The 23,872-nt window shown below is 37.8% G+C and overlaps 1 protein-coding gene across 2 annotated transcripts; it reads left to right on the top strand.

Annotated features, from left to right (window-relative positions):
• Positions 1–2,894: 2,894 nt before the first annotated feature.
• Positions 2,895–22,090, top strand: arl6 (ADP-ribosylation factor-like 6). Of its 2 annotated transcripts, none has more exons than XM_061887659.1 (8): positions 2,895–3,068; positions 7,307–7,454; positions 8,633–8,694; positions 8,788–8,856; positions 8,934–9,028; positions 11,971–12,100; positions 14,856–14,911; positions 21,707–22,090. In XM_061887659.1, exons 2-8 carry the CDS (start codon positions 7,335–7,337, stop codon positions 21,730–21,732), a joined length of 558 nt encoding a protein of 185 aa, XP_061743643.1. In that variant the 5' UTR covers positions 2,895–3,068; positions 7,307–7,334; the 3' UTR covers positions 21,733–22,090. The 2 variants fall into 2 exon arrangements, with proteins under 2 accessions (XP_061743643.1, XP_061743641.1); XM_061887657.1 differs by having other exon boundaries at positions 14,856–14,927.
• The last annotated feature ends 1,782 nt before the right edge of the window (positions 22,091–23,872 follow it).

Here is a 23,872-nt window from a genome sequence, read left to right as displayed (position 1 = left end):
CTTTCACGAAAAACCAGCAAAAAAAATTAAAATGTATTGGATCCCTGAGAATTTTAGTGTGTTTTTATTTTTTAATTGTCACCACTGAAAAAATATAAATAATGAATCAAAATCAATGTTGTTTTATATTATTGACATACTTAAAAACCTCTTAAAGGGGAACATTATCACCAGACCTATGTAAGCTGTTTGTTTACATGTTTGTTTTTTTATTTCTCTTTGCTATTTAGGCTTATTGGACCCTAATTAGAATAAAAAACTAAGAATCGTCTTTTTATATGACGTACTTAGTCCATACGTACACAAACATGTACTTCATTTTTAGTGACATGCTAATTCTTATTTTTACACTTTCTTTTCCAAATCCCATTGTATGTTATACTCTTCTGACACCACCAGAGGACAGTATAAGTGTCCACATAAGTGGCCTTAAGACCCCAATTCAGTAGTGTACACAATTTTGGAAATAAGAGGCGGTATAGCTCGGTTGATGGAGTGGCTGTGCCAGCAACCTGAGGGTTGCAGGTTCGATTCCCGCTTCCACCATCCTAGTCACTGCCGTTGTGTCTTTGGGCAAGACACTTTACCCACCTGCTCCCAGTGCCACCCACGCTGGTTTAAATGTAACTTAGATATTGGGTTTCACTATGTGAAGCACTTTGAGTCACTAGAGAAAAGCGCTATATAAATATAATTCACTTCACTTCACTAAAAGGTGCTGTCCACGCATGTGGCCACTAAGGTCTTTAGAGGTGTCAATTACTTCACATTAAATATTCCACTTTGAAATATTTTTGGGGAAACAGTTTGGATATTTTGTGTGTTTGCAATATAAAAAACAAAGTTTCCTTTGACGAAAGGGCATAAAACAAACAAACGAAAAACTTTTGTTTTTTAAATGTATGATTTGTTTTTTTAACACTTTTGAGTGTATACATTATGGATCCCTGAGAATGTTAGTGTGATTTTCTTGTTTAATTGTCATTGCTCAAAAAATAATAATGAATCAAAATCAATGTTGTTGTCAATTATTGACATTTTGAAAAGGTAAATGGGTTGTACTTGTATTGCGCTTTTAAAACCCTTTCTAAGAAGGTCTCAATTATTCAACATCCAAATATTGTACTTTGAAATATTTTTTCGGAAAAACATGGTATATTTTCTGTATTTGCAACATAAAAGAATAAGTTTTCTTAGACAAAAAAGGCACAAAACAAACACAATTAAAAAAAATATAATAGATGAATGTATCTGAAGTTAATCTAGGAATTTAACCTCAAAAAAGTAAAAGATTAAATTAAAAAAATGCTCAAAAAATAATAATGAATCAAAAACAGTGTTATCAATTATTGACCTATTTCAGACTCCGATTATTCCACATCACTTTTGACATATTTATTGGGGAAAATGTTGCATATTTTGTGTGTTTGCGAGGTAAAAAAAGGCATAAAACAAACAAACAAATAAAAAAACATTAAAAAGTTATAAAAATGTTTAATTGGCAGAGAGAACTGAAGTTAAACCAGAGACTTAAGCATTACATGTTATTAAAAAAATAAATTAAAAAAACGTATGACCTTTTTATTAACAGTTTTTGGATTCCTATAATTTTTTATAGAATTTTTTTTTACCGTCATTGCACACAAAATAATAATGAATCTAAATTAATGCTGTTGTTAATTATTAACCAATTAATAGCTCAAATTACTTAACATCAAATGTTCCTCTTGGACATGTTTGGGGATTTGTATGACAATAAGGACATAAAACAAAAAAAAATAAATCCAAAAATTGTTTAATTTATATACAGATTTGAAGTTGATCTACAGATTTTTAAGATTTTAATGAGTGCGGCCTTTTTGGATCCCTGAGAAGTCTAGTGGGATTAGTTTTAAACTGCCATTGGTAAAATAATAATAATAAATTAATATCAACATTGTTATGACTTATTGATCCATTTAAAGCTCCAATTAATTTGAATCAAATATTTCACTTTGAATTTTTTGAGGGGTAAATGTTGCATATTTTGTGTTTTTGCCATAAAAAAAAACATGTTTGTTTTTTTAACAAAAAGGGCATAAAACGTAACAAAAAAAGTAAACTTTATAATGATTATTATAAAGCGTTATATATATATATATATATATATATATATATTTTTTTTTTTTTTTTATAAATGTTTATGATTGAGACCCTTCCGGTTCACCGGGACCAAATTTGAGAGGAGAAACAAAAAACAAAAATAAAGTATATTTTTAATGATTTTAAAAATGAGTTGGTTTTTTTTATAATGCTATGATTTTTTCAGTGCCTGACCCACAGTGGTTATACACGATAGTTCCCGAGTCATATTGATTATGATTTTATAATCTATAGTGTATTATTAAAATGATCAGAAATAAATAAATAAAACATGTATTTATTTATTTACATGTCCCTGATGCTTTCTTTTTGAGCAATACCTCTATTTGGCCTGCAGATGTCAGGATGGAGTCGGGCGCTGTGGTCGCACGGCAACAACAATGCGCGTTTAAAGGACCCACGGAAAGTAGAGTACTTTGATAAATTGCATCTAATTCGCGCGCACACGTACAATTACGTCAAATACACGAATGATTCATACAATTCCAATGTATTAGTACAGATAAAGGTGACCACATAGGATCATTTTGTTTTTTTATGTGATTATTTTTCGCCCCTCCGATTCCGAGCTAACACACTGAGGTAAGTTTGCTTAATTTATCGACACCAACCCAGATAAATCATCAATTGTTTCCACGTTAGTGTAAATTTAATTAGTTTATGCCGAGGGACGCAAATTCGTAACTAAAGGGGGCGTTCCGCGCACCGTTTAACTGCCTTGGTACTCCAAAATCCCGCACCCACCAGTGCACTTGAAGGCAGCATAAGTCAGGAGTGTATCCTGGTCACCATGAGAGAAACAATAATGAAACACTGGACTTACTGCTGATGGAATAAACTTGCTTGAAGCGCAGCACACTGGCATCAGCAACTCGGTGTTCAATCCCCGGTACGATCCAGGACATTCCAAGCAAGACAAGCATCTGGTAAGAGTTGCAGCTTGCACGTTAGCCTTAGCCCAGCTAGCTTGATTATTAGCTGTTTACGTTGTTTTTTTTTTTACTTGAGTAATTTCTTGGGTTTTGTCTTGGAAAACACGTTTAATTGTGTCGCACGTTCACAAAGTGCAGCGTTAGCGTGGTGGCATGTAGAGAAGATTAACATAATGGCACCGCGGCTGTTAATTCTCTTTAGCGGATAACCAGCTAATAATGCGGGCATCTTGTTTTAAACACCTGGCCAACAAAAACATTACCATGTGACTCTTCGACAACTTGTTGGCTATAAAGTGCAATTTCAGAATACCTGGCCAACAAAAACAAAACCATGTGACTCTTCGAGAACTTGTTGGCTATAAAGTGCAATTTCTGCCTTTAAAAAAGATCTGGAACTTTACATTAAAACGCTCTCTACCTCTAACAACAAAAAAGCTGTGAAAACGATGATGCTGTGTTCCAAATTCAAGTTGTTTGATGAATCTGAATAAGCCTACGGCTTTGCATTTTGTTTATTATATATATATATATTTTTTTTTGTATTCTATTTTTATTATTTTGAACTTACAACCCCCTGGCGCTGTTTTGTACTGTTTTCATAATGTTTTATATTGTTGTTTGACTTACTGTTTGTAATTGTTGAAATGTATAAATAAACCTTTAAAAAAAAAAAAAGTGCAATTTCAGAATACCTGGCCAACAAAAACAAAACCATGTGACACATGACGCTTTGGTATTGGTTGCTATTAAGTGTAGTTTGAGAATACCTGGCCAACATAAACATTACCATGTGACACATGACTCTTCGGTAACGTGTTCGCTATAAAGTGTAAATTCAGAATTTTCTTTTTTTAGTAAAAAAAAAATAATAATAATTTAAATTTAGAATATACTTGGCCAATCGCGACTTGTCCAGGGTGTACCCCACCTTCCGCCCGATTGTAGCTGAGATAGGCGCCAGCACCCCCCCGCGACCCCGAAAGGGAATAAGCGGTAGAAAATGGATGGATGGATGGAATACTTGGCCAACAAAAACATTACCACGTGACGCATGACTCTTCGGTAACGTGTTGGCTATAAAGCAGGGGTCTCAAACTCATTTTAGTTAGGGGCCACTGGATGCATAAACTGGGTGAGGCTGGGCCGCAAGAAAAGATTTCTTAAAAAATCTAACATTTCACTTTTTAATGAATTCATTCTTGTTTGGTGTGGCTTCACAGTCTGGCACATATTTGTAACAGTGTTAATAGTGTTTTTTACAGCCACCCTCAGTGTGACCTGTATGGCTGTTGATCAAATATGACTTGCATATGACACAGTCAGATGTAACATAAATTTGGGCTTGCACGCTGTCAGTACAGGTTGTAGAGGGCGCTAGAGGCAGTGCCATTATGGCACCCCCTGAACACTGTTGATTGGGTAAAAATCGACAGGGATCTCGAGAGAATGGATGCCCTGAAATTCAGAGGACTCCCGGGAAAATCGTTGGCAAGAATGATGCTGTCAAGCGCCGTTCATATTAAACTCGCGGGCCGCACCAACATTAAATTGTCATATTAAAGTGCTGGTCGCAAAATAACAGGCCGCTTGTTTGAGACCCCTGCTATAAAGTGTAAATTCAGAATACCTGGCCAACAAAAACATTACCATGTGACTCTTCGAGAACTTGTTGGCTATAAAGTGCAATTTCAGAATACCTGGCCAACAAAAACAAAACCATGTGACACATGACGCTTTGGTATTGGTTGCTATTAAGTGCAGTTTGAGAATACCTGGCCAACAAAAACATTACCACGTGACGCATGACTCTTCGGTAACGTGTTGGCTATAAAGCAGGGGTCTCAAACTCATTTTAGATGGGGGCCACTGGATGCAGAAACTGGGTGAGGCTGGGCCGCAAGTAAAGATTTCTTAAAAAATCTAACATTTCACTTTTTAATGAATTAATTCTTGTTTGGTGTGGCTTCACAGTCTGGCACATATTTGTAACAGTGTTAATAGTGTTTTTTACGGCCACCCTCAGTGTGACCTGTATGGCTGTTGATCAAATATGACTTGCATATGACACAGTCAGATGTAACATAAATTTGGGCTTGCACGCTGTCAGTACAGGTTGTAGAGGGCGCTAAAGGCAGTGCCATTATGGCACCCCCTGAACACTGTTGATTGGGTAAAAATCGACAGGGATCTCGAGAGAATGGATGCCCTGAAATTCAGGGGACTCCCGGGAAAATCGTTGGCAAGAATGACGCCGTCAAGCGCCGTTCATATTAATGTTGGCCGCACCAACATTAAATTGTCTTATTAAAGTGCTGGCCGCAAAATAACGGGCCGCATGTTTGAGACCCCTGCTATAAAGTGTAAATTCAGAATACCTGGCCAACAAAAACATTACCATGTGACTCTTCGGTAACTTGTTGGCTATAAAGTGCAATTTCAGAATACCTGGCCAACAAAAACAAAACCATGTGACACATGACGCTTTGGTATTGGTTGTTATTAAGTGCAGTTTGAGAATACCTGGCCGACATAAACATTACCATGTGACGCATGACTCTTCGATAATGTGTTGGCTATAAAGCAGGGGTCTCAAACTCATTTTAGTTGGGGGCCACTGGATGCAGAAACTGGGTGAGGCTGGGCCGCAAGTAAAGATTTATTAAAAAATCTAACATGCACTTTTTAATGAATTCATTCTTGTTTGGTGTGGCTTCACAGTCTGGCACATATTTGTAACAGTGTTAGAGTGTTTTTTACGGCCACCCTCAGTGCGACCTGTATGGCTGTTGATCAAATATGACTTGCATATGACACAGTCAGATGTAACATAAATTTGGGCTTGCACGCTGTCAGTACAGGTTGTAGAGGGCGCTAAAGGCAGTGCCATTATGGCACCCCCTGAACACTGTTGATTGGGTAAAAATCGACAGGGATCTCGAGAGAATGGATGCCCTGAAGTTCAGAGGACTCCCGGGAAAATCGTTGGCAAGAATGATGCTATCAAGCGCCGTTCATATTAATGTTGGCCGCACCAACATTAAATTGTCTTATTAAAGTGCTGGTCGCAAAATAACGGGCCGCATGTTTGAGACCCCTGCTATAAAGTGTAAATTCAGAATACCTGGCCAACAAAAACATTACCATGTGACTCTTCGGTAACTTGTTGGCTATAAAGTGCAATTTCAGAATACCTGGCCAACAAAAACAAAACCATGTGACACATGACGCTTTGGTATTGGTTGCTATTAAGTGTAGTTTGAGAATACCTGGCCAACATAAACATTACCATGTGACGCATGACTCTTCGGTAACGTGTTGGCTATAAAGTGTAAATTCAGAATTTTCTTTTTTTAATAAAAAAAAAAAAAGTTTCATTGTCCGGGACGACTGTAATGTGTTGAAAGTGGAACACTTCGAATCGGGTGAGAAATGTGGGAATTGTGCAAGTTTGAAAAATGGCCCAGTCATTTTCAATGAGAAAAATGTCCCGAAAAATCGGAAATTCTGGGTAATCTGAGATATTTTTGAAAATTCCTTTTTTTATTTTTATTTTTGTATTATTATATTTTATATTTATATTATATTTATTTTTATTATATTAATGTTCTGGTTCTTACAATATATATCAATACAGTCTGTGAAACATGATTGTGTGTGCTGCTGGTCCACTAATAGTACTAACTTTAACAGTTAATTTGACTCATTTTCATTAATTACTAGTTTTTATATTGTTTTACTTTCTTTTTTATTCAATAAAATGTTTTTTTTTTTTTTTTTTAAAAGGACCTTATCTTCACCAGACCAGGTTGTAAATGAAATTAAATTGTTTAAAGGGTTCTTAAAACCCGGTCCAGTCCAGTTTATGTCCAGGTCGGGCTCAGCAATACACACCTTCATTTATGTACACTCAAATTATGGAACACAACAACAGATTGCGTATAATCTGTAAACAAAATTTCTTTTTGAGCTCACAATTCCTAATCGAACCGAAAGTTTTGATATCTTAACGGTTCCGATCGGAAGAAAACTGGACTGTGTAAGGAGGCAAACTTTGGTGGAAAAAGCAGGCAAACTTTGGCGGAATAAGAATATATATATATATATATAATATATATATATATATTATATATATATATATATATATATATATATATATATATATATATATATATATATATATATATAAATATGGTGAGTTTTCCCACAGTGAGTTGTTACTTGTGTTGCAGAGAAGACGACAGCGGATGGTTGCTGCCAATGGGGCTGTTTGACAAGTTGGCAGGATGGCTGGGCTTCAAGAAGGAGGTGAACGTGCTTTGTCTGGGCCTGGACAACAGCGGGAAAACCACCATCATCAACAAACTCAAACCTTCCAACGTAGGTTCACGTCTGTTTGTTGGGCTCTTACTATGTATCAATAATATTATTCCAAATGAGTGAAACATTACCCAAAACTACAGCTTTCTTTCTAGGTGAAATAGAAAAACGTAGATATGTGGAGGGTTTCATACTGCCGATTGCGATACTGATCGTCCGTAAATGAGATTGGCCGATACCAAACACATTTATTAGCTGTACATATTTCAGTTTATATATGGTGACTTTTACTGACATTTTAACCGTATCAACACAATATTTAAACTAGTTCCTTATTCTCTTTTATCACATACAACTGTTTGCACATAACAAAGGTATTAATACACAAAACTAATCAAGAATAGAAAGTACTATCTACTAGGGTAGTACAGTATACCGGTACTAATAAAGTACTGCAATACTAATGAATTAAAAATGGTACTACACTGCTTCTGAAAAATACTGGTACTGTTTTCTTGCATTGCTTGTAAAAGAACAGTTAGACAACGCGTGGAGTACTTACCAGCAGAAACAGAATGGAGATAGAAAAGGGAAAATGGACAGATTTTGGCTTAAAAACTAACAATAAAGTTGAAGTCATATGCTATTAGGATGGTTAGGATGGTTAGGAAGGAAGGAAGGAAGGAAGGAATTTGGATGGTTTGGGTCCTGGAAGGAAGGAAGCAAGCAATTAGGATGGTTTGGGTCCTGTAAGGAAGGAAAGAAGCAAGGAAGGAAGGAAGGAAGGAAGGAAGGAAGGGGAACTTTATTGATGGCTTCAGGAGATTTCCCTGAGGAAAAGTAAAATTCCAGCAGCAGTGTACAGAATTGATATTGAATTTAAAAAGTAAATAATGTGGGAATAATGGAAACAAAATAAGACAGTAGTGACCATGTTATGAAAACAATATTGCAGTGTTATTGTTTACTAATTGATAATTAATACTAACATACTAAGAAATGTAGTTTATTTGCTGCAATGGAGGTGATTATTCTTAGCTTAGAAGAGCGGCTCCACACTGTGTATGGAGACACCTAATTAGCTGATATTAAATACAGTATTGATGGCGATTACATACCGTTTTGGTACTGATCTGTGGCCAATGGATCGCCACATCCCTAAAAATACAATAAGTCATTTTTCCTGTGTGTGTTCACCATGAAGACTTTAATAATAACGTCCAAAATCTGTCTCACAGGCCCAGGCTCAAGACATCGTCCCGACCATTGGGTTCAGCATAGAGAAGTTCAAGACATCCAGGTAGCTTTTCATGATAACAGAGCAGCGTGTTGTTGTTGTTGTTGTTGATTCCATCTGGCTTGAAATGAAAGGTGTGTCCTTGTCTTGGTTCAGTCTCTCCTTCACAGTGTTTGACATGTCTGGCCAGGGCAGATACAGAAACCTCTGGGAGCACTACTACAAGTCAGTGTGCCGCATTTTTCTTTCCCTCATCGTTGTTATCATGTTGACTAACGTCGCTGCCACGTTTGTGTTGTCAGGGAGGGCCAGGCTGTCATATTTGTCATCGATAGCGCCGATAAGCTTAGGATGGTTGTGGCCAAAGAAGAATTGGACACTTTGTTAAATCATCCTGGTAAGTTTTTTTGTGGCCTATCTTTTACATTTTTAGCTGTGCTAAAAATGTACCCAATTACGGTAAATAAAACTACAGCTAGCTGATGTGTAATAAATAAATGCTAAATGGGTTATACTTGTATAGCAATGTTCTACCTTCAAGGTACTCAAAGTGCTTTGACACTATTTCCACATTCACCCATTCACACACTGATGGCGGGAGCTGCCACGCAAGGCCCTAACCACCACCCATCAGGAGCTTAGGTTGAGGTGTCTTGCTCAAGGACACAACGGACGTGACAAGGTCGGTAGAAAGTGGGGATCGAACCAGGAACCCTCAGGTTGCTGGCACGACCGCTCTCTCAACAGCGCCACGCACTTGCGGGTGTCCGAACACTTAGGGTTCAACAAAATCCAAGATATATAATAATATAATACATGCAAATGAGACTCATAGAGGTGTAAAAAGAAGTTAACTACTGGACAGCACAGTAGTTATCAGCTCACTGTTAAATTTGGAATAAAAAAAAGATTTATTATGAAGAAAGTAACATTATTACTACATTAACACACACAAAAGTACCAATAATTTGGTACTGTTGATTCTCAGGTACCGGGAATTGGTAGCTTGTCAGTTCTAAAGTGAAAAGTACAAATCCCTACGATCACATCTTAACAGCAACAAAATGTTATGTTTAATTATTTTAAATTCTGATGTAAAATATGGATTATTTCCATGTACATGATACTGATTAGCATTAACACATTTACACTAGAGATGTCCGATAAAATCGGACCGCCGAAATTATCGGCCGATAAATGCTTTAAAATTTAATATTGGAAATTATCGGTATGGGTTTTAAAAAGTAAAATGTATGACTTTTTAAAACGGACATAGGGAGGAGTACAGAGTGCCAATAAACCTTAAAGGCGGCATAGCTCGGTTGGTAGAGTGGCCGTGCCAGCAACTTGAGGGTTGCAGGTTCGATTCCCGCTTGTGGCATCCTAGTCACTGCCGTTGTGTCCTTGGGCAAGACACTTTACCCACCTGCTCCCAGTGCCACCCACACTGGTTTAAATGTAACTTAGATATTGGGTGTCACTATGTAAAGCGCTTTGAGTCACTAGAGAAAACCGCTATATAAAATACAATTCACAATTCAAAGGCACTGCGTTTGTGTGCCGCCCCAATCACATAATATATCTACGGCTTTTCACACACGGAAGTGAATGCTATGCATACTTGGTCAACAGCCATACAGGTCACACTGAGGGTAGCCGTATAAACAACTTTAACACTGTTACAAATATGCACCACACTGTGAACCCATACCAAACGAGAATGACAAACACATTTTGGGAGAACATCCGCACCGTAACACAACATAAACACAACAGAACTAATACCCAGAACCCTTGCAGCACTAACTCTTCCGGGACGCTACAATATACCCCCCACCCCCCCAACACACACACACTTCAACCTCCCCATGCTCTCTCAGGGAGAGCATGTACCAAATTCCAAGCTGCTGTTTTGAGGCATGTTGAAAATAATAATAATAATAATAAATAAATAATTTAAAACAATAATAAATATGGCAGTGCCATGTTGGCATTTTTTTCCATAACTTGAGTTGATTTATTTTGGAAAATCTTGTTACATAGTTTAAGGCATCCAGCGGGGCATCACAACAAAATTAGGCATAATAATGTGTTCATTCCACCACTGTATTTATCGGTTGATATCGGTATCTGTAACTGAGAGAAGGACAATATCGGAATATCGGATATCGGCAAAAAAAGCCATTATCGGACATCTCTAATTTACACGTTTCAAAATCATTAGCTTTAGCGATTTTACATGGACGTTTTTAACCCCCCGAATTATGGTGAACAAAACTACCATGATTAACGTTACCATGTTACCTATTCAAAGAAATCAGGACGCGTACAGTGACTGCTGTCGTGATACGTGTCACGATTAATTCATTATCGATTATGATAGCGCATACAAATGTGCATGAAAACACTCCTACAGACATCACACATGGATGGTTTAGTAAGTATAAACAGGTAGAGTTCAATTGTAAAACTTACAAAACGTGGCTCGGAGTGATGAATGAGGAATCCATACGAGTAGAAACGCTATGGACGTCGAGGACAGATCAGCACTTCTACTTCGAGTTAAAAGCACTAAATGAAAGGACACTGCAACACCCGCAGTACGCAAACTCGTTCAAAAGATGGCGCCGTAGCACAAACAATATTGATTGATTGATACTTTTATTAGTAGATTGCACAGTACAGTACATATTCCGTACAATTGACCACTAAATGGTAACACCCCAATAAGTTTTTGAACTTGTTTAAGTCGGGGTCCACGTTAATCAATTCATGGTAACACACCTCTTCAGGGTATTTGCTTGTTTTTGTGTTTTTATCAAACAATTTGCATTACGGCTGTCAGCAAATAAAAAATCCATCAATTATTCGTAAAGTTTTAGTAGTGGCGTGTAGTCTGAAATGTACTTTAGGTTATGGTATTACTGCATTAACGCACACAAAAGTATTGATAATTAGTACTGTTGAGTAACTATCAATTCCCAGGTACTTGGAACCTTTTCAGCTTTAATGTGAAAGGTGCATCTTAACAGCGACGTATTACATTATTTGACATTTTAAAACTTACAGCTTTATCATGTAAATTACCATGAATGAGTTTTTTAAAAAGAACGTGAAAGTGACCACTTGAGCACCTTTTCTCTCAAACCTGAGAACACTGGTGACTGAATGAAGGGACCTGATAGATTTTAATAATAGGTGATCTTTTTTTTAGACTGGGCAAAAGTTTGTGCTCTGTTTGTAAAGATGATTTTTTATTTTTTTCCAAAATGTCTCTTTAATCAAGCGCTTAACCTAAAGAGTACTGCTAAAGTATATTTCTTGATGTGCGCACAACAGACATCAAGCACAGGAGAATTCCCATCCTCTTCTTGGCTAACAAGATGGACGTCCGAGACGCTTTGTCTTCGGTCAAAGTCTCCCAGCTGCTTTGCTTGGAAAATATCAGGGACAAACCGTGGCAAATCTGGTAAGAACATATTATTAGTATTTATTTTCATGAAGTCTGCACTAGGGATGCACCGAGTAATCGGTAACCGAATATATTCGGCCGAATATGGCAAAAAAAGCCACATTCGGCCTTCGGTGGACTGAGTTAAAAACAAGGCCGAATAGTGGCGTGTGACGCAAGTTTTTGACGCGGTGACGCAATCAACCAACGTGCAGTGATGTTGGGATATGTTGTGTACCTGTATAAGTGTATGAGGTTACAATGTTGTGTACCTGTATAAGTGTATGAGGTTACAATGTTGTGTACCTGTATAAGTGTATGAGGTTACAATGTTGTGTACCTGTATAAGTGTATGAGGTTACAATGTTGTGTACCTGTATAAGTGTATGAGGTTACAATGTTGTGTACCTGTATAAGTGTATGAGGTTACAATGTTGTGTACCTGTATAAGTGTATGAGGTTACAATGTTGTGTACCTGTATAAGTGTATGAGGTTACAATGTTGTGTACCTGTATAAGTGTATGAGGTTACAATGTTGTGTACCTGTATAAGTGTATGAGGTTACAATGTTGTGTACCTGTATAAGTGTATGAGGTTACAATGTTGTGTACCTGTATAAGTGTATGAGGTTACAATGTTGTGTACCTGTATAAGTGTATGAGGTTACAATGTTGTGTACCTGTATAAGTGTATGAGGTTACAATGTTGTGTACCTGTATAAGTGTATGAGGTTACAAGCACACACTTATTGAGATTTAGTGGGGCCTCTGTTTACATTATTAGCATATCTACTGTGGCTAAGCAGACTTTTGCCAAAAGGACAATAATTCATTTGTTGTGGGTTTATCCACTTTAATGCACTTTGTTTTTTTTTTGGAATGCATGTTTTGTTTGAAGGCCTAATATAAATGAAAAACTGTGCTTTTTTTGAAAAGCAAAGACTATTGGAATATTAAAAAAATGTCAATATTCAATAAAAAATTACTTTATTTGAAAAACATGTCTAAATATTTATTCTAGGCTATTTATGCAATATTAAAAAATTGTGAAAAACTGCATTCATTATTCGGTATTCGGCCTTCGGCCAAGCGTTTAAATTTTATTCGGCTTCGGCCACAAATTTTCATTTCAGTGCATCCCTAGTCTGGACTCATTTTATGCTTGCTGTTGTTCGTGTACATTCTAGCGTTAAATGTATTTTGTTCGTAGCTGGACTATTTTCACACAAAATGTGTAAGCAACTTTAAAGCACTTTCCACAATAGTAGACTTGCACTAATAAAAATAATATTTAGTAGGGATGCACCGAAATTAAAATGTGTGGCCGAAGCCGAATAAAATTTAAACGCTTTGCTGAAGGCCGAATAATGAATGCAGTTTTTCACAATTTTTTAAATATTGCATAAATAGCCTAGAATAAATATTTAGACATTTTTTTCAAATAAAGTAATTTTTTATTGAATATTGACACTTTTTTTAATATTCCAGTAGTCTTTGCTTTTCAAAAAAAAAGCACAAAGTTTTTCATTTATATTAGGCCTTCAAACAAAACATGCATTCCAAAAAAAAATAAAGTGCATTAAAGTGGATAAACCCACAACAAATGAATTATTGTCCTTTTGGCAAAAGTCTGCTTAGCCACAGTAGATATGCTAATAATGTAAACAGAAGGCTCAAGTATATCTCAATAAGTGTGTGCTTGTAACCTCATACACTTATACAGGTACACAACATTGTAACCTCATACACTTATACAGGTACACAACATTGTAACCTCATACACTTATACAGGTACACAACATTGTAACCTCATACACTTATACAGGTACACAACATTGTAACCTCATACACTTATACAGGTACACAACATTGTAACCTCATACACTTATACAGGTACACAACATTGTAACCTCATACACTTATACAGGTACACAACATTGTAACCTCATACACTTATACAGGTACACAACATTGTAACCTCATACACTTATACAGGTACACAACATTGTAACCTCATACACTTATACAGGTACACAACATTGTAACCTCATACACTTATACAGGTACACAACATTGTAACCTCATACACTTATACAGGTACACAACATTGTAACCTCATACACTTATACAGGTACACAACATATCCCAACGTCACTGCACGTTGGTTAATTAAATCGGTTAAATGGGTTGTACTTTATCGCTTTTCTACCTTCAAGGTACTCAAAGCGCTTTGACACTACTTCCACATTCACACACACATTCACACACTGATGGAGGGAGCTGCCATGCAAGGCGCCAACCAGCACCCATCAGGAGCAAGGGTGAAGTGTCTTGCTCAGGACACAACGGACGTGACGAGGTTGGTACTAGGTGGGAATTGAACCAGGGACCCTCGTGTTGCGCACGGCCACTCCCCCCACTGCGCCACGCCGTCCGTAATTGCGTCACTGCGTCAAAAACTTGCGTCACACGCCACTATTCCGCCTTGTTTTTAACTCATTCCACCGAAGGCCGAATGTGGCTTTTTTTGCCATATTCGGCCGAATATATTCGGTTACCGATTAATCGGTGCATCCCTAATATTTAGCGAAACGAGTTTGACCCGGCAGTAATTCTAGTCAGGTGCATACTATATTCAAGGAAATACGGTATCAGCTTTATTAAACGTGTATTATTTTAATCACATCTCACTTATTTATCGTACATCTGCAGTAAAAGATGGTCATGTAAAGTAAAATGTGGTGATATTGATGTAAGTGTTGATGTGTTTCAGTGGCACCGACGCTCTAAGAGGAGATGGTTTACAAGAGGGAGTGGAATGGTTACAAGGTAAACTTGACACGAGGTGTGTGTTTGCACGTGTCTGCTTGTAGTTTTTGCATTAATATGCTAAAAAAAAAAGGTATTTTCCAAAACTAATTAATGTCATCACCTACAGCTGGGTATTGGCAAGGACTTTATGATATAAAAAGTATCACGATGGATGTATACGTATCGTACATTTCACAATAGGGAGCATGATATTTGTGTCGCGATACGTGTCATAAGTAACACGATATTCGAGTCACAATATGATACAGTATTGTGATATAGCTATATATTGCGATATTCCAAATCACTAAAAAACAATACCGTATCGTGATTCAAAATGACACATATCACTACATTTGAGTCACGATACATATCACGCTACTTGAGTCACGATACGATACGGTATTTTTACATGGTGATATAGTGCTATATTCCTGTCAGGCTCACACACTGATGACATCTATGAAACAAGACAAGAAGCAAAGAATTAAACAGAGACCGAATTACATTTGGCTCAATTTGAGGAGAAACGTCTGGGCTTGTACTCTTGCAGAGTCCCCGGCACGCTCTGGCGAAAGATTGTACGCCAAATCTTTTATTTGGACTTTCCCTGATTAGTAAAGTGAAGTGAATTATATTCATAAAGCGCTTTTCTCTAGTGACTCAAAGCGCTTTACATAGTGAAACCCAATATCTAAGTTACATTTAAAGCAGTGTGGGTGGCACTGGGAGCAGGTGGGTAAAGTGTCTTGCCCAAGGACACAACGGCAGTGACTAGGATGGCGGAAGCGGGAATCGAACCTGTAACCCTCAAGTTGCTGGCACGGCCACTCTACCAACCGAGCTATGCCAACAGCTGTTTCTAAGGGAGGGGGGGGTCATAAACAGCCATCGCCTTTGGCTACAGAGCAGTTCACAGAAAAGGTTGTAAAACAGTTCAATTGAGCGGTGCCTGGAGGGGAGTCAGGCCCTGCTTCCTCCCCAGTTTGTAGTTCTTGGGTAAGACAATATATTTCTGTTGATTACAATACATTGAAGAAACGGAACACCTTCATGTTGCTTCCCATCCTACACAGTGGAGTTTTACAAGCAATTTGTTTGGTAGGATTTAAGACAGCTTCTGTCTTCTTGCCAGGAACTCAATGTAACAAAGTTTTGTGATAACTTGGATACAATTCTAACAATTCCACAGCACAATTCTCTACCTTGTTCTGACTCAAGTTGTGTGATATGTATTGTGAATCAAGTACTATGATACCTATCGCGACAGTTTCGACACAAAGAAAACGGGACGCGTATTGTGACTGCTGCCGTGATACGTGTCACGATTTGTGACAAATATCGTGACAGGTGTCACAAGATATCACAATATTTGAGTCACGATACATACTGTATCACAATACCGTATCGTGACTCAAAATGAAACTGAGCACAATTTTATAATTGTATTACGCTATTTGAGTCACCATGGATATCACGGCACGCGGGTCACGATATTTAGTATCGCAAAATCACAAAACTAACATATCGTGACTCAAGTATCAAATACCATGATACCTGTTGTGACAGTATCGCAAAAAAACGGTGACGCGTATTTTGACTGCTGTCGTGATATGTGTCATGTTTCGTGTCAAATATTGTGACACTTATCACGACAGATATCACGATATTTGAGTCACGACACATATCGCAATACCGCATCGTATCGTGACCCAAGTATCGTGGTGACTCAAACATTGTGACTTGAGCCATGGTACGCATCATAATGGGTATCACGATATTTTGAGTCATGACACGATGCAGTATTGTTACATGGCGTTATATTACAATATTTCATATCGCAAAATCACAAAACTAACATATCGTGACTCAAGTATCAAATACCATGATATCTGTTGTGACAGTATCGCAACTTGTAGCGCGACAAAAAAAAACGGTAACGCGTATTTTGACTGGTGTCGTGATATGCGTCATGTTTCCTGTCAAATATTATGACACTTATCACGATATTTGAGTCACGACACATATCGCAATACCGCATCGTATCGTGACCCAAGTATCATGGCGACTCAAACATTGTGACTTGAGCCACGGTACGCATCATAATGGGTATCACGATATTTTGAGTCATGACACGATGCAGTATTGTTACATGGCGTTATATTACAATATTTCATATCGCAAAATCACAAAACTAACATATCGTGACTCAAGTATCAAATACCATGATACCTGTTGTGACAGTATCGCAAAAAAATGGTGACGCGTATTTTGACTGCTGTCGTGATATGTGTCATGTTTCGTGTCAAATATTGTGACACTTATCACGACAGATATCACGATATTTGAGTCACGACGCATATCGCAATACCGCATCGTATTGTGACCCAAGTATCGTGGTGACTCAAACATTGTGACTTGAGTCACGGTACGCATCATAATGGGTATCACGATATTTTCAGTCATGACACGATGCAGTATTGTTACATGGCGTTATATTACAATATTTCATATCGCAAAATCACAAAACTAACATATCGTGACACAAGTATCAAATACCATGATACCTGTTGTGACAGTATCGCAAAAAAATGGTGACGCGTATTTTGACTGCTGTCGTGATATGTGTCATGTTTCGTGTCAAATATTGTGACACTTATCACGACAGATATCACGATATTTGAGTCACGACACATATCGCAATACCGCATCGTATCGTGACCCAAGTATCGTGGTGACTCAAACATTGTGACTTGAGCCGCGGTACGCATCATAATGGGTATCACGATATTTTGAGTCATGACACGATGCAGTATTGTTACATGGCGTTATATTACAATATTTCATCTCGCAAAATCACAATACAGTACCGTATTGTCAGTCAAATACTACGATACCCGCCGTGACAGTATCGCAACCTGTATTGCGACAAAAAAAACGTGACGCATATTGTGACTGTCATATGTGTCGCCATTCCTGTAAAATATCGTGAAACATACCACGATGGGGGTCACAGTAGATATTACAATATTTCAGTCACAATACAATACAGTATTGCGACCCATATTGTGGGACGATACGTATCATAGTAAGTATCATCTTATCAGAGTCACAATACAGATCACGGTACTTGAGTCAAGATACGGTAGAATATCGTTATATGCCGATATATTGCAATATTCCATATCACAAAATGACAATACAGTAATGTATTGTAACTCAAGTGGTCTGATACGTATTGGGAATCAAATACTATGGTGCTATGAAAAGCGGTGACGCTAAGTGTGACTTCTGTCGTGATATGTCACGATTTGTGACAAATATCGTGACCCATATCACAGAAAGTGTCACGATACAAAGTCACGATTAGAGATGTCCGATAATATCGGACTGGCAATATTGTCGATAGATGCTTTAAAATTTAATATCATAAATTATCGGTATCGGTTTCAAAAAAGTAATATTTATGACTAAAACGCGGCTGTACAGAGTGGTACACGGACGTAGAGAAAAGTACAGTGCGCCAATAAACCTTAAAGGTACTGCCTTTGCGTGCCGGCCCAATCACATAATATCTATGGCTTTTCACACACACAAGTGAATGCAAGCATATTTGGTCAACGGCCATGCAGGTCACACTGAGGGTGGCGGTATAAACAACTTTAACACTGTTACAACTATGTGTGAACCCACACCAAACAAGAATGACAAACACATTTCGGGAGAACATCCGCACCGTAACACAACAGGACAAATACCCAGAATCCCTTGCAGCACTAACTCTTCCGGGACGCTACAATATACACCCCCACCGCTACTTCCGTGAAAAGCCGTAGATATTATCAATCAATCAATCAATGTTTATTTATATAGCTACAAATCACAAATGTCTCAAAGGACTGCACAAATCATTACGACTACAACATCCTCGGAAGAACCCACAAAAGGGCAAGGAAAACTCACACCCAGTGGGCAGGGAGAATTCACATCCAGTGGGACGCCAGTGACAATGCTGACTATGAGAAACCTTGGAGAGGACCTCAGATGTGGGCAACCCCCCGCCCCCTCTAGGGGACCGAAAGCAATGGATGTGGAGCGGGTCTAACATGATACTGTGAAAGTTCAATCCATAGTGGCTCCAACACAGCCGCGAGAGTTCAGTTCAAAGCGGATCCAAGACAGCAGCGAAAGTCCCGTCCACAGGAAACCATCTCAAGCGGAGGCGGATCAGCAGAGTAGAGATGTCCCTAACCGATACACAGGCGAGCGGTCCATCCTGGGTCTCGACTCTGGACAGCCAGTACTTCATCCATGGTCATCGGACCGGACCCCCTCCACAAGGGAGGGGGGAAATAGGAGAAAGAAAAGAAGCGGCAGATCAACTGGTCTAAAAAGGAGGTCTATTTAAAGGCTAGAGTATACAGATGATATTATGTGATTGGGCCGGCACGCAAAGGCAGTACCTTTAAGGTTTATTGGCGCTCGGTACTTCTCCCTACAGCCGCGTTTTAGTCAGAAATATTACTTTTTTGAATCCGATACCGATAATTTAGGATATTAAATTTTAAAGCATCTATTGGCCGATAATATCACCAGTACGATATTATCGGACATCTTTAAAGATAAATGTTATCTAAATAAACTGTCAATAAAATTAAAGTGTAAATAAAAATGAAGCTTCGACACTTTGGTCATCATTTTAGCGCTCAAACCCAAACCATGACTTTTATATTAGACTTCTTCTCATTGTTTGATATCGTCACGCATCAACTGACTGACTCGCTACTGCCACTAGTGGTGGAAAGGTGTAAGACATTAAGACAAATCTTTGTTATATAGTCAGAGTGTTTTCCACTCCTCCCTATAAATAATTACTGTATTTTTCGGACTATAAGTCGCAGTTTTTTCCACAGTTTTGGCCGGGGGTGCGACTTATACTCAGGAGCGACTTGTGTGTGAAATTATTAACACATTAGCGTAAAATAACAAATAATATTATTCATCTCATTGACGTAAGAGACTAGAAGTATAAGATTTCATGGGATTTATGGATTAGGAGTGAGAGATAGTTTGGTAAAGGTATAGCATGTTCTATATGTTATAGTTATTTGAATGACTCTTACCATAATATGTTAGCTTAACATAGCAGTTGCTTATTTATGCCTCATATAACCTACACTTATTCAGCCTGTTCTTCACTATTCTTTATTTATTAGGGTCCTTGGTCCATGGCAAAGGACTCCACAGGAGTCCTTTGCCATGGACCAAGGACCCTATTGACACTGCTGTGTTTTATTATTATTCCGCACCTACGCGCTGTAATTTGACCCCCTTAACATGCTTCAAAACTCACCAGATTTGACACACACGTCGGTATAGCAAACCTTCCCAACATTTTAAGCAACCAATCCCCCAAAATGAAAATTGCGCTGTAGCGCCCCCTAGGAAAAAATGACAGACAAAACTGCATGTAACTTGTGTTAGGAATGTCATAGCAACATGAAACAAAAACTCCTATGTAGGTCTGACTTAGACCCAATTTTCATACACTCACTTCTTTCAGCAAAAATGTACAGGAAGTTGGCAAAAACCCCTTCAAAATATAATTTTCGCAAAAAATGCAATTTTTGCCTCTTTGCGCTGTAATTTGACCCCTTTAAAATGCTTCAAAAGTCACCAAACTTGGCGCACACATAAGGACTGGCGAATATTGCGATCTAATGAAACAACCAAACCCCAAAACTCAAAATTGCGCTCTAGCGCTATTTTTGAATAAAACACTGAAAAAACTGCTCCTAGGAAGAAAACACAGACAAAACTGCTTGTAACTTCCGGTAAGAATGTCGGAGAGACATGAAACAAAAACCTCTATGTAGGTCTCGCTTAGACCTACATTTCATAGATTGACAACCCCCAACAAAAATCAACAGGAAGTTTGCAATCCCCCTTTAAAACAAAAGTTTTGTAAAAACCGGTCACCTTTCTTCAAACATTATCTCCTCTGAGTGCGTTTGTTGTTTTGGCTTCAAACTCGCACAGGAGAGAGATTGAACCCTTCTGATTAAAAGTATAAAACAGAGTTTTGATAAGTTCTCAGGTTTTAATTTTACGCGCCTTCAAAGAACCCCTGTGCAAAGTCTCCTAAAAAATGTCATTTTTGCCTCTTTGAGCTGTTATTTGACCCCCTTAAAATGCTTCTAAACTCACCAAACTTGACACACACATCAGGTCTGGCAAAAATTGCCATCTGATGAAAAAACCTAACCTCAAAACTCAAAATTGCGCTCCACCGCCCCCCTAGGAATACAACACGGACAAACTGCTCCTAGGAAGAAAACACAGACAAAACTGCTTGTAACTTCCGGTAGGAATGTCAGAGAGACATGAAACAAAAAACACTATGTAGGTCTCACTTAGACCTACATTTTAATAATAAACATACTTTAGCAAAAATCAACAGGAAGTTTGATATTTTCACTTCAATACAACAACTGCATTACTTTCACAATGCATTAGATTCTCAAAATAGTGGCACCAAGGCGTCTTCTAACGCTTATCCGGCCGTGGGTCTCGGGGGCAGCAGCCAAAGGCGGACCCGACCAACGCTGCTTGCAGCTTTAATTTTAAATTGCCTTTCAAATGTCTATTCTTGGTGTTGAGTTTTATCAAATACATTTCCCCCAAAAATGCGACTTATACTCCAGTGCGACTTATATATGTTTTTTCCCTTCTTTATTATGCATTTTGCGACTTATACTCCGAAAAATACGGTACATGTACGTACAATGAAATGCATGTGTGTGTTATTTCCAGATCAAATCAAGTCGTTGAGGACATGAGGACTTGAAGACCAGAAGAAGGTACCAAAAACATTTCAGATGTGGTTAAGTTTAAATCTGAGCACAACTGGGACAAATATTTCTTAGAACAGATCACGGACACCAGTTTTGCTAAGTCAGCAAGAATCACAATAATGGTGTTTTTGGGCAAATATATTCTATTACAAGTGTAATTTGCTTCTGTCTAAATCATCGATATAATTCATGTTTGAAAATATTCTTGGTTTCTCCCGATTGTTTGCAGTACTGTAAATCATTTTCTGGTGTGTATTTTATTTTCTATACAATTTTGTATATTGTGTATATTGGCAATAGTTATCTTGGGAAAACATGTTGTCTAATAAAATATTTCAAAGCATCACAATGATCATGCACTGTACCTCCATAGATAAAACAACACAAGTAAATACAATTTTATACATTTAACAAAATGGGCCAATTCAAAATTATGGTAGTTTAATAGCTTTCATACGGTTATTTTTTATTTTTTTCCCCCTACTGGTACAAATTTTATTTCTCACATTGTTTATTGTACTTCTTTCCACCGTTAAACTAAACAGTTTAACGATGACAGTTTTTTTTTTTAAATCCTACTAAATTTCTTGTGACAACTTGTTCAATAATTCCTAACATCAATTTTAATTATTATTTTTTTCAGCATTGACTTTTTTTTTAATCCTACTACAATTCTTGTGACAACTTGTTCAATCCTTCATAACACCAATTTTAATTATAATTGTTGAGCAATGACAGTTTTTTTTCAATCCCACTAAATTTCTTGTGACAACTCGTTCAATCATTCATAACATCAATTTTTATTGTAATTTTTTTCAGCAGTGACAAGTTTTTTTTAAAATCCTACTACAATTCTTGTGACAACTTGTTCAATCATTCATAACACCAATGTTTATTATAATTTTTTGAGCAATGACAGTTTTTTTTTTAATCCCACTAAAGTTATTATGGATGGAGAAGGGCCCCACTCATAAAAGTGTTAAAAATAAGTCACGTTTTTTTTGTTTGTTTTAACTCTTAATAAGTCTCCAGATCAACTTCAGATTTATTTGTTGATTATTAAATTTGAATTGTTTTTTCTAATTTGTTTTATTTCCTTTTTGTCAAAGAAACATGTGTTTTTGACATGGCAGACAAAATATTAATAAATTCCAGTCCCAAAATATTTTAAAGTTTAATATTTGATATGAAATAATCGGAGCCTTGATCAATAATTCATAACATTGATTTTGAGTCATGTTTTTTTTTAGCAATTACCTTTTTATAGGGAAAACAAAGCAGCCTGCATGGCAATTTTCTGTTTTTGGAGTCAACAGTTCACCTTTTTTTAATATATATATATATATAAGTATTTGCTGTACTCCACCTTCTGCCCGAATGGGTAGTATACTGGGTGGTATAGCTTGGTTGGTAGAGCGGCCGTGCCAGCAACTTGAGGGTTGCAGGTTCGATCCCCGCTTCCGCCATCCTAGTCACTGCCGTTGTGTCCTTGGGCAAGACACTTTACCCACCTGCTCCCAGTGCCACCCACACTGGTTTAAAATGTAACTTAGATATTGGGTTTCACTATGTAAAGCGCTTTGAGTCACTAGAGAAAAAAAAAAGAAAAAGCGCTATATAAATATAGTTCAGATAGGCTCCACTGACCCCAAAAGGGACAAACGGTAGAAAATGGATGGATTTTTAGAACGTTCCACAGGCTGCTTTAGAGTCCCTGACTTGGACCATTTAATATTGCAGCTGTATGTTTTGTAACTGTCCATGGTGCTGAAAGGCGCCATACCGCTGCTGTGCCAGCAGGGGGCAGTGCACGTGCTCAAAGTCTTCAACATGGTCTTCTTTCAATTAGCCCTGAGCTGTGCAGCACTGTGGATGTTTGTGTGCTCCTGCACTTGGCGGGCGAGCATCGTGTGTGCGCCAGGAAGACTTTAAAAGTCAGATGTGTCATTAGAGTTTCTCCCTGCTGCTCCCCGCCATCCATCCTAATTGGCTACCTGTCAGCTGGCACATGCGCTAACTGCCCGTCTCATGCAGGACGCCACCAAGCAGCTCCACTTTATTCACACTGACACCGCATGAAGGCAAAGTGGCACTTTGGGTTTACCTTCAGACAATACACACTTAG

The sequence above is a fragment of the Nerophis ophidion genome, linkage group LG25 (genome assembly GCF_033978795.1).
Source record: "Nerophis ophidion isolate RoL-2023_Sa linkage group LG25, RoL_Noph_v1.0, whole genome shotgun sequence".
Taxonomy (NCBI): Eukaryota; Metazoa; Chordata; class Actinopteri; order Syngnathiformes; family Syngnathidae; genus Nerophis; species Nerophis ophidion.
The sequence above is the reverse complement of the archived record's forward strand: the minus strand, read 5'-3'. Positions and strand labels throughout refer to the sequence as shown.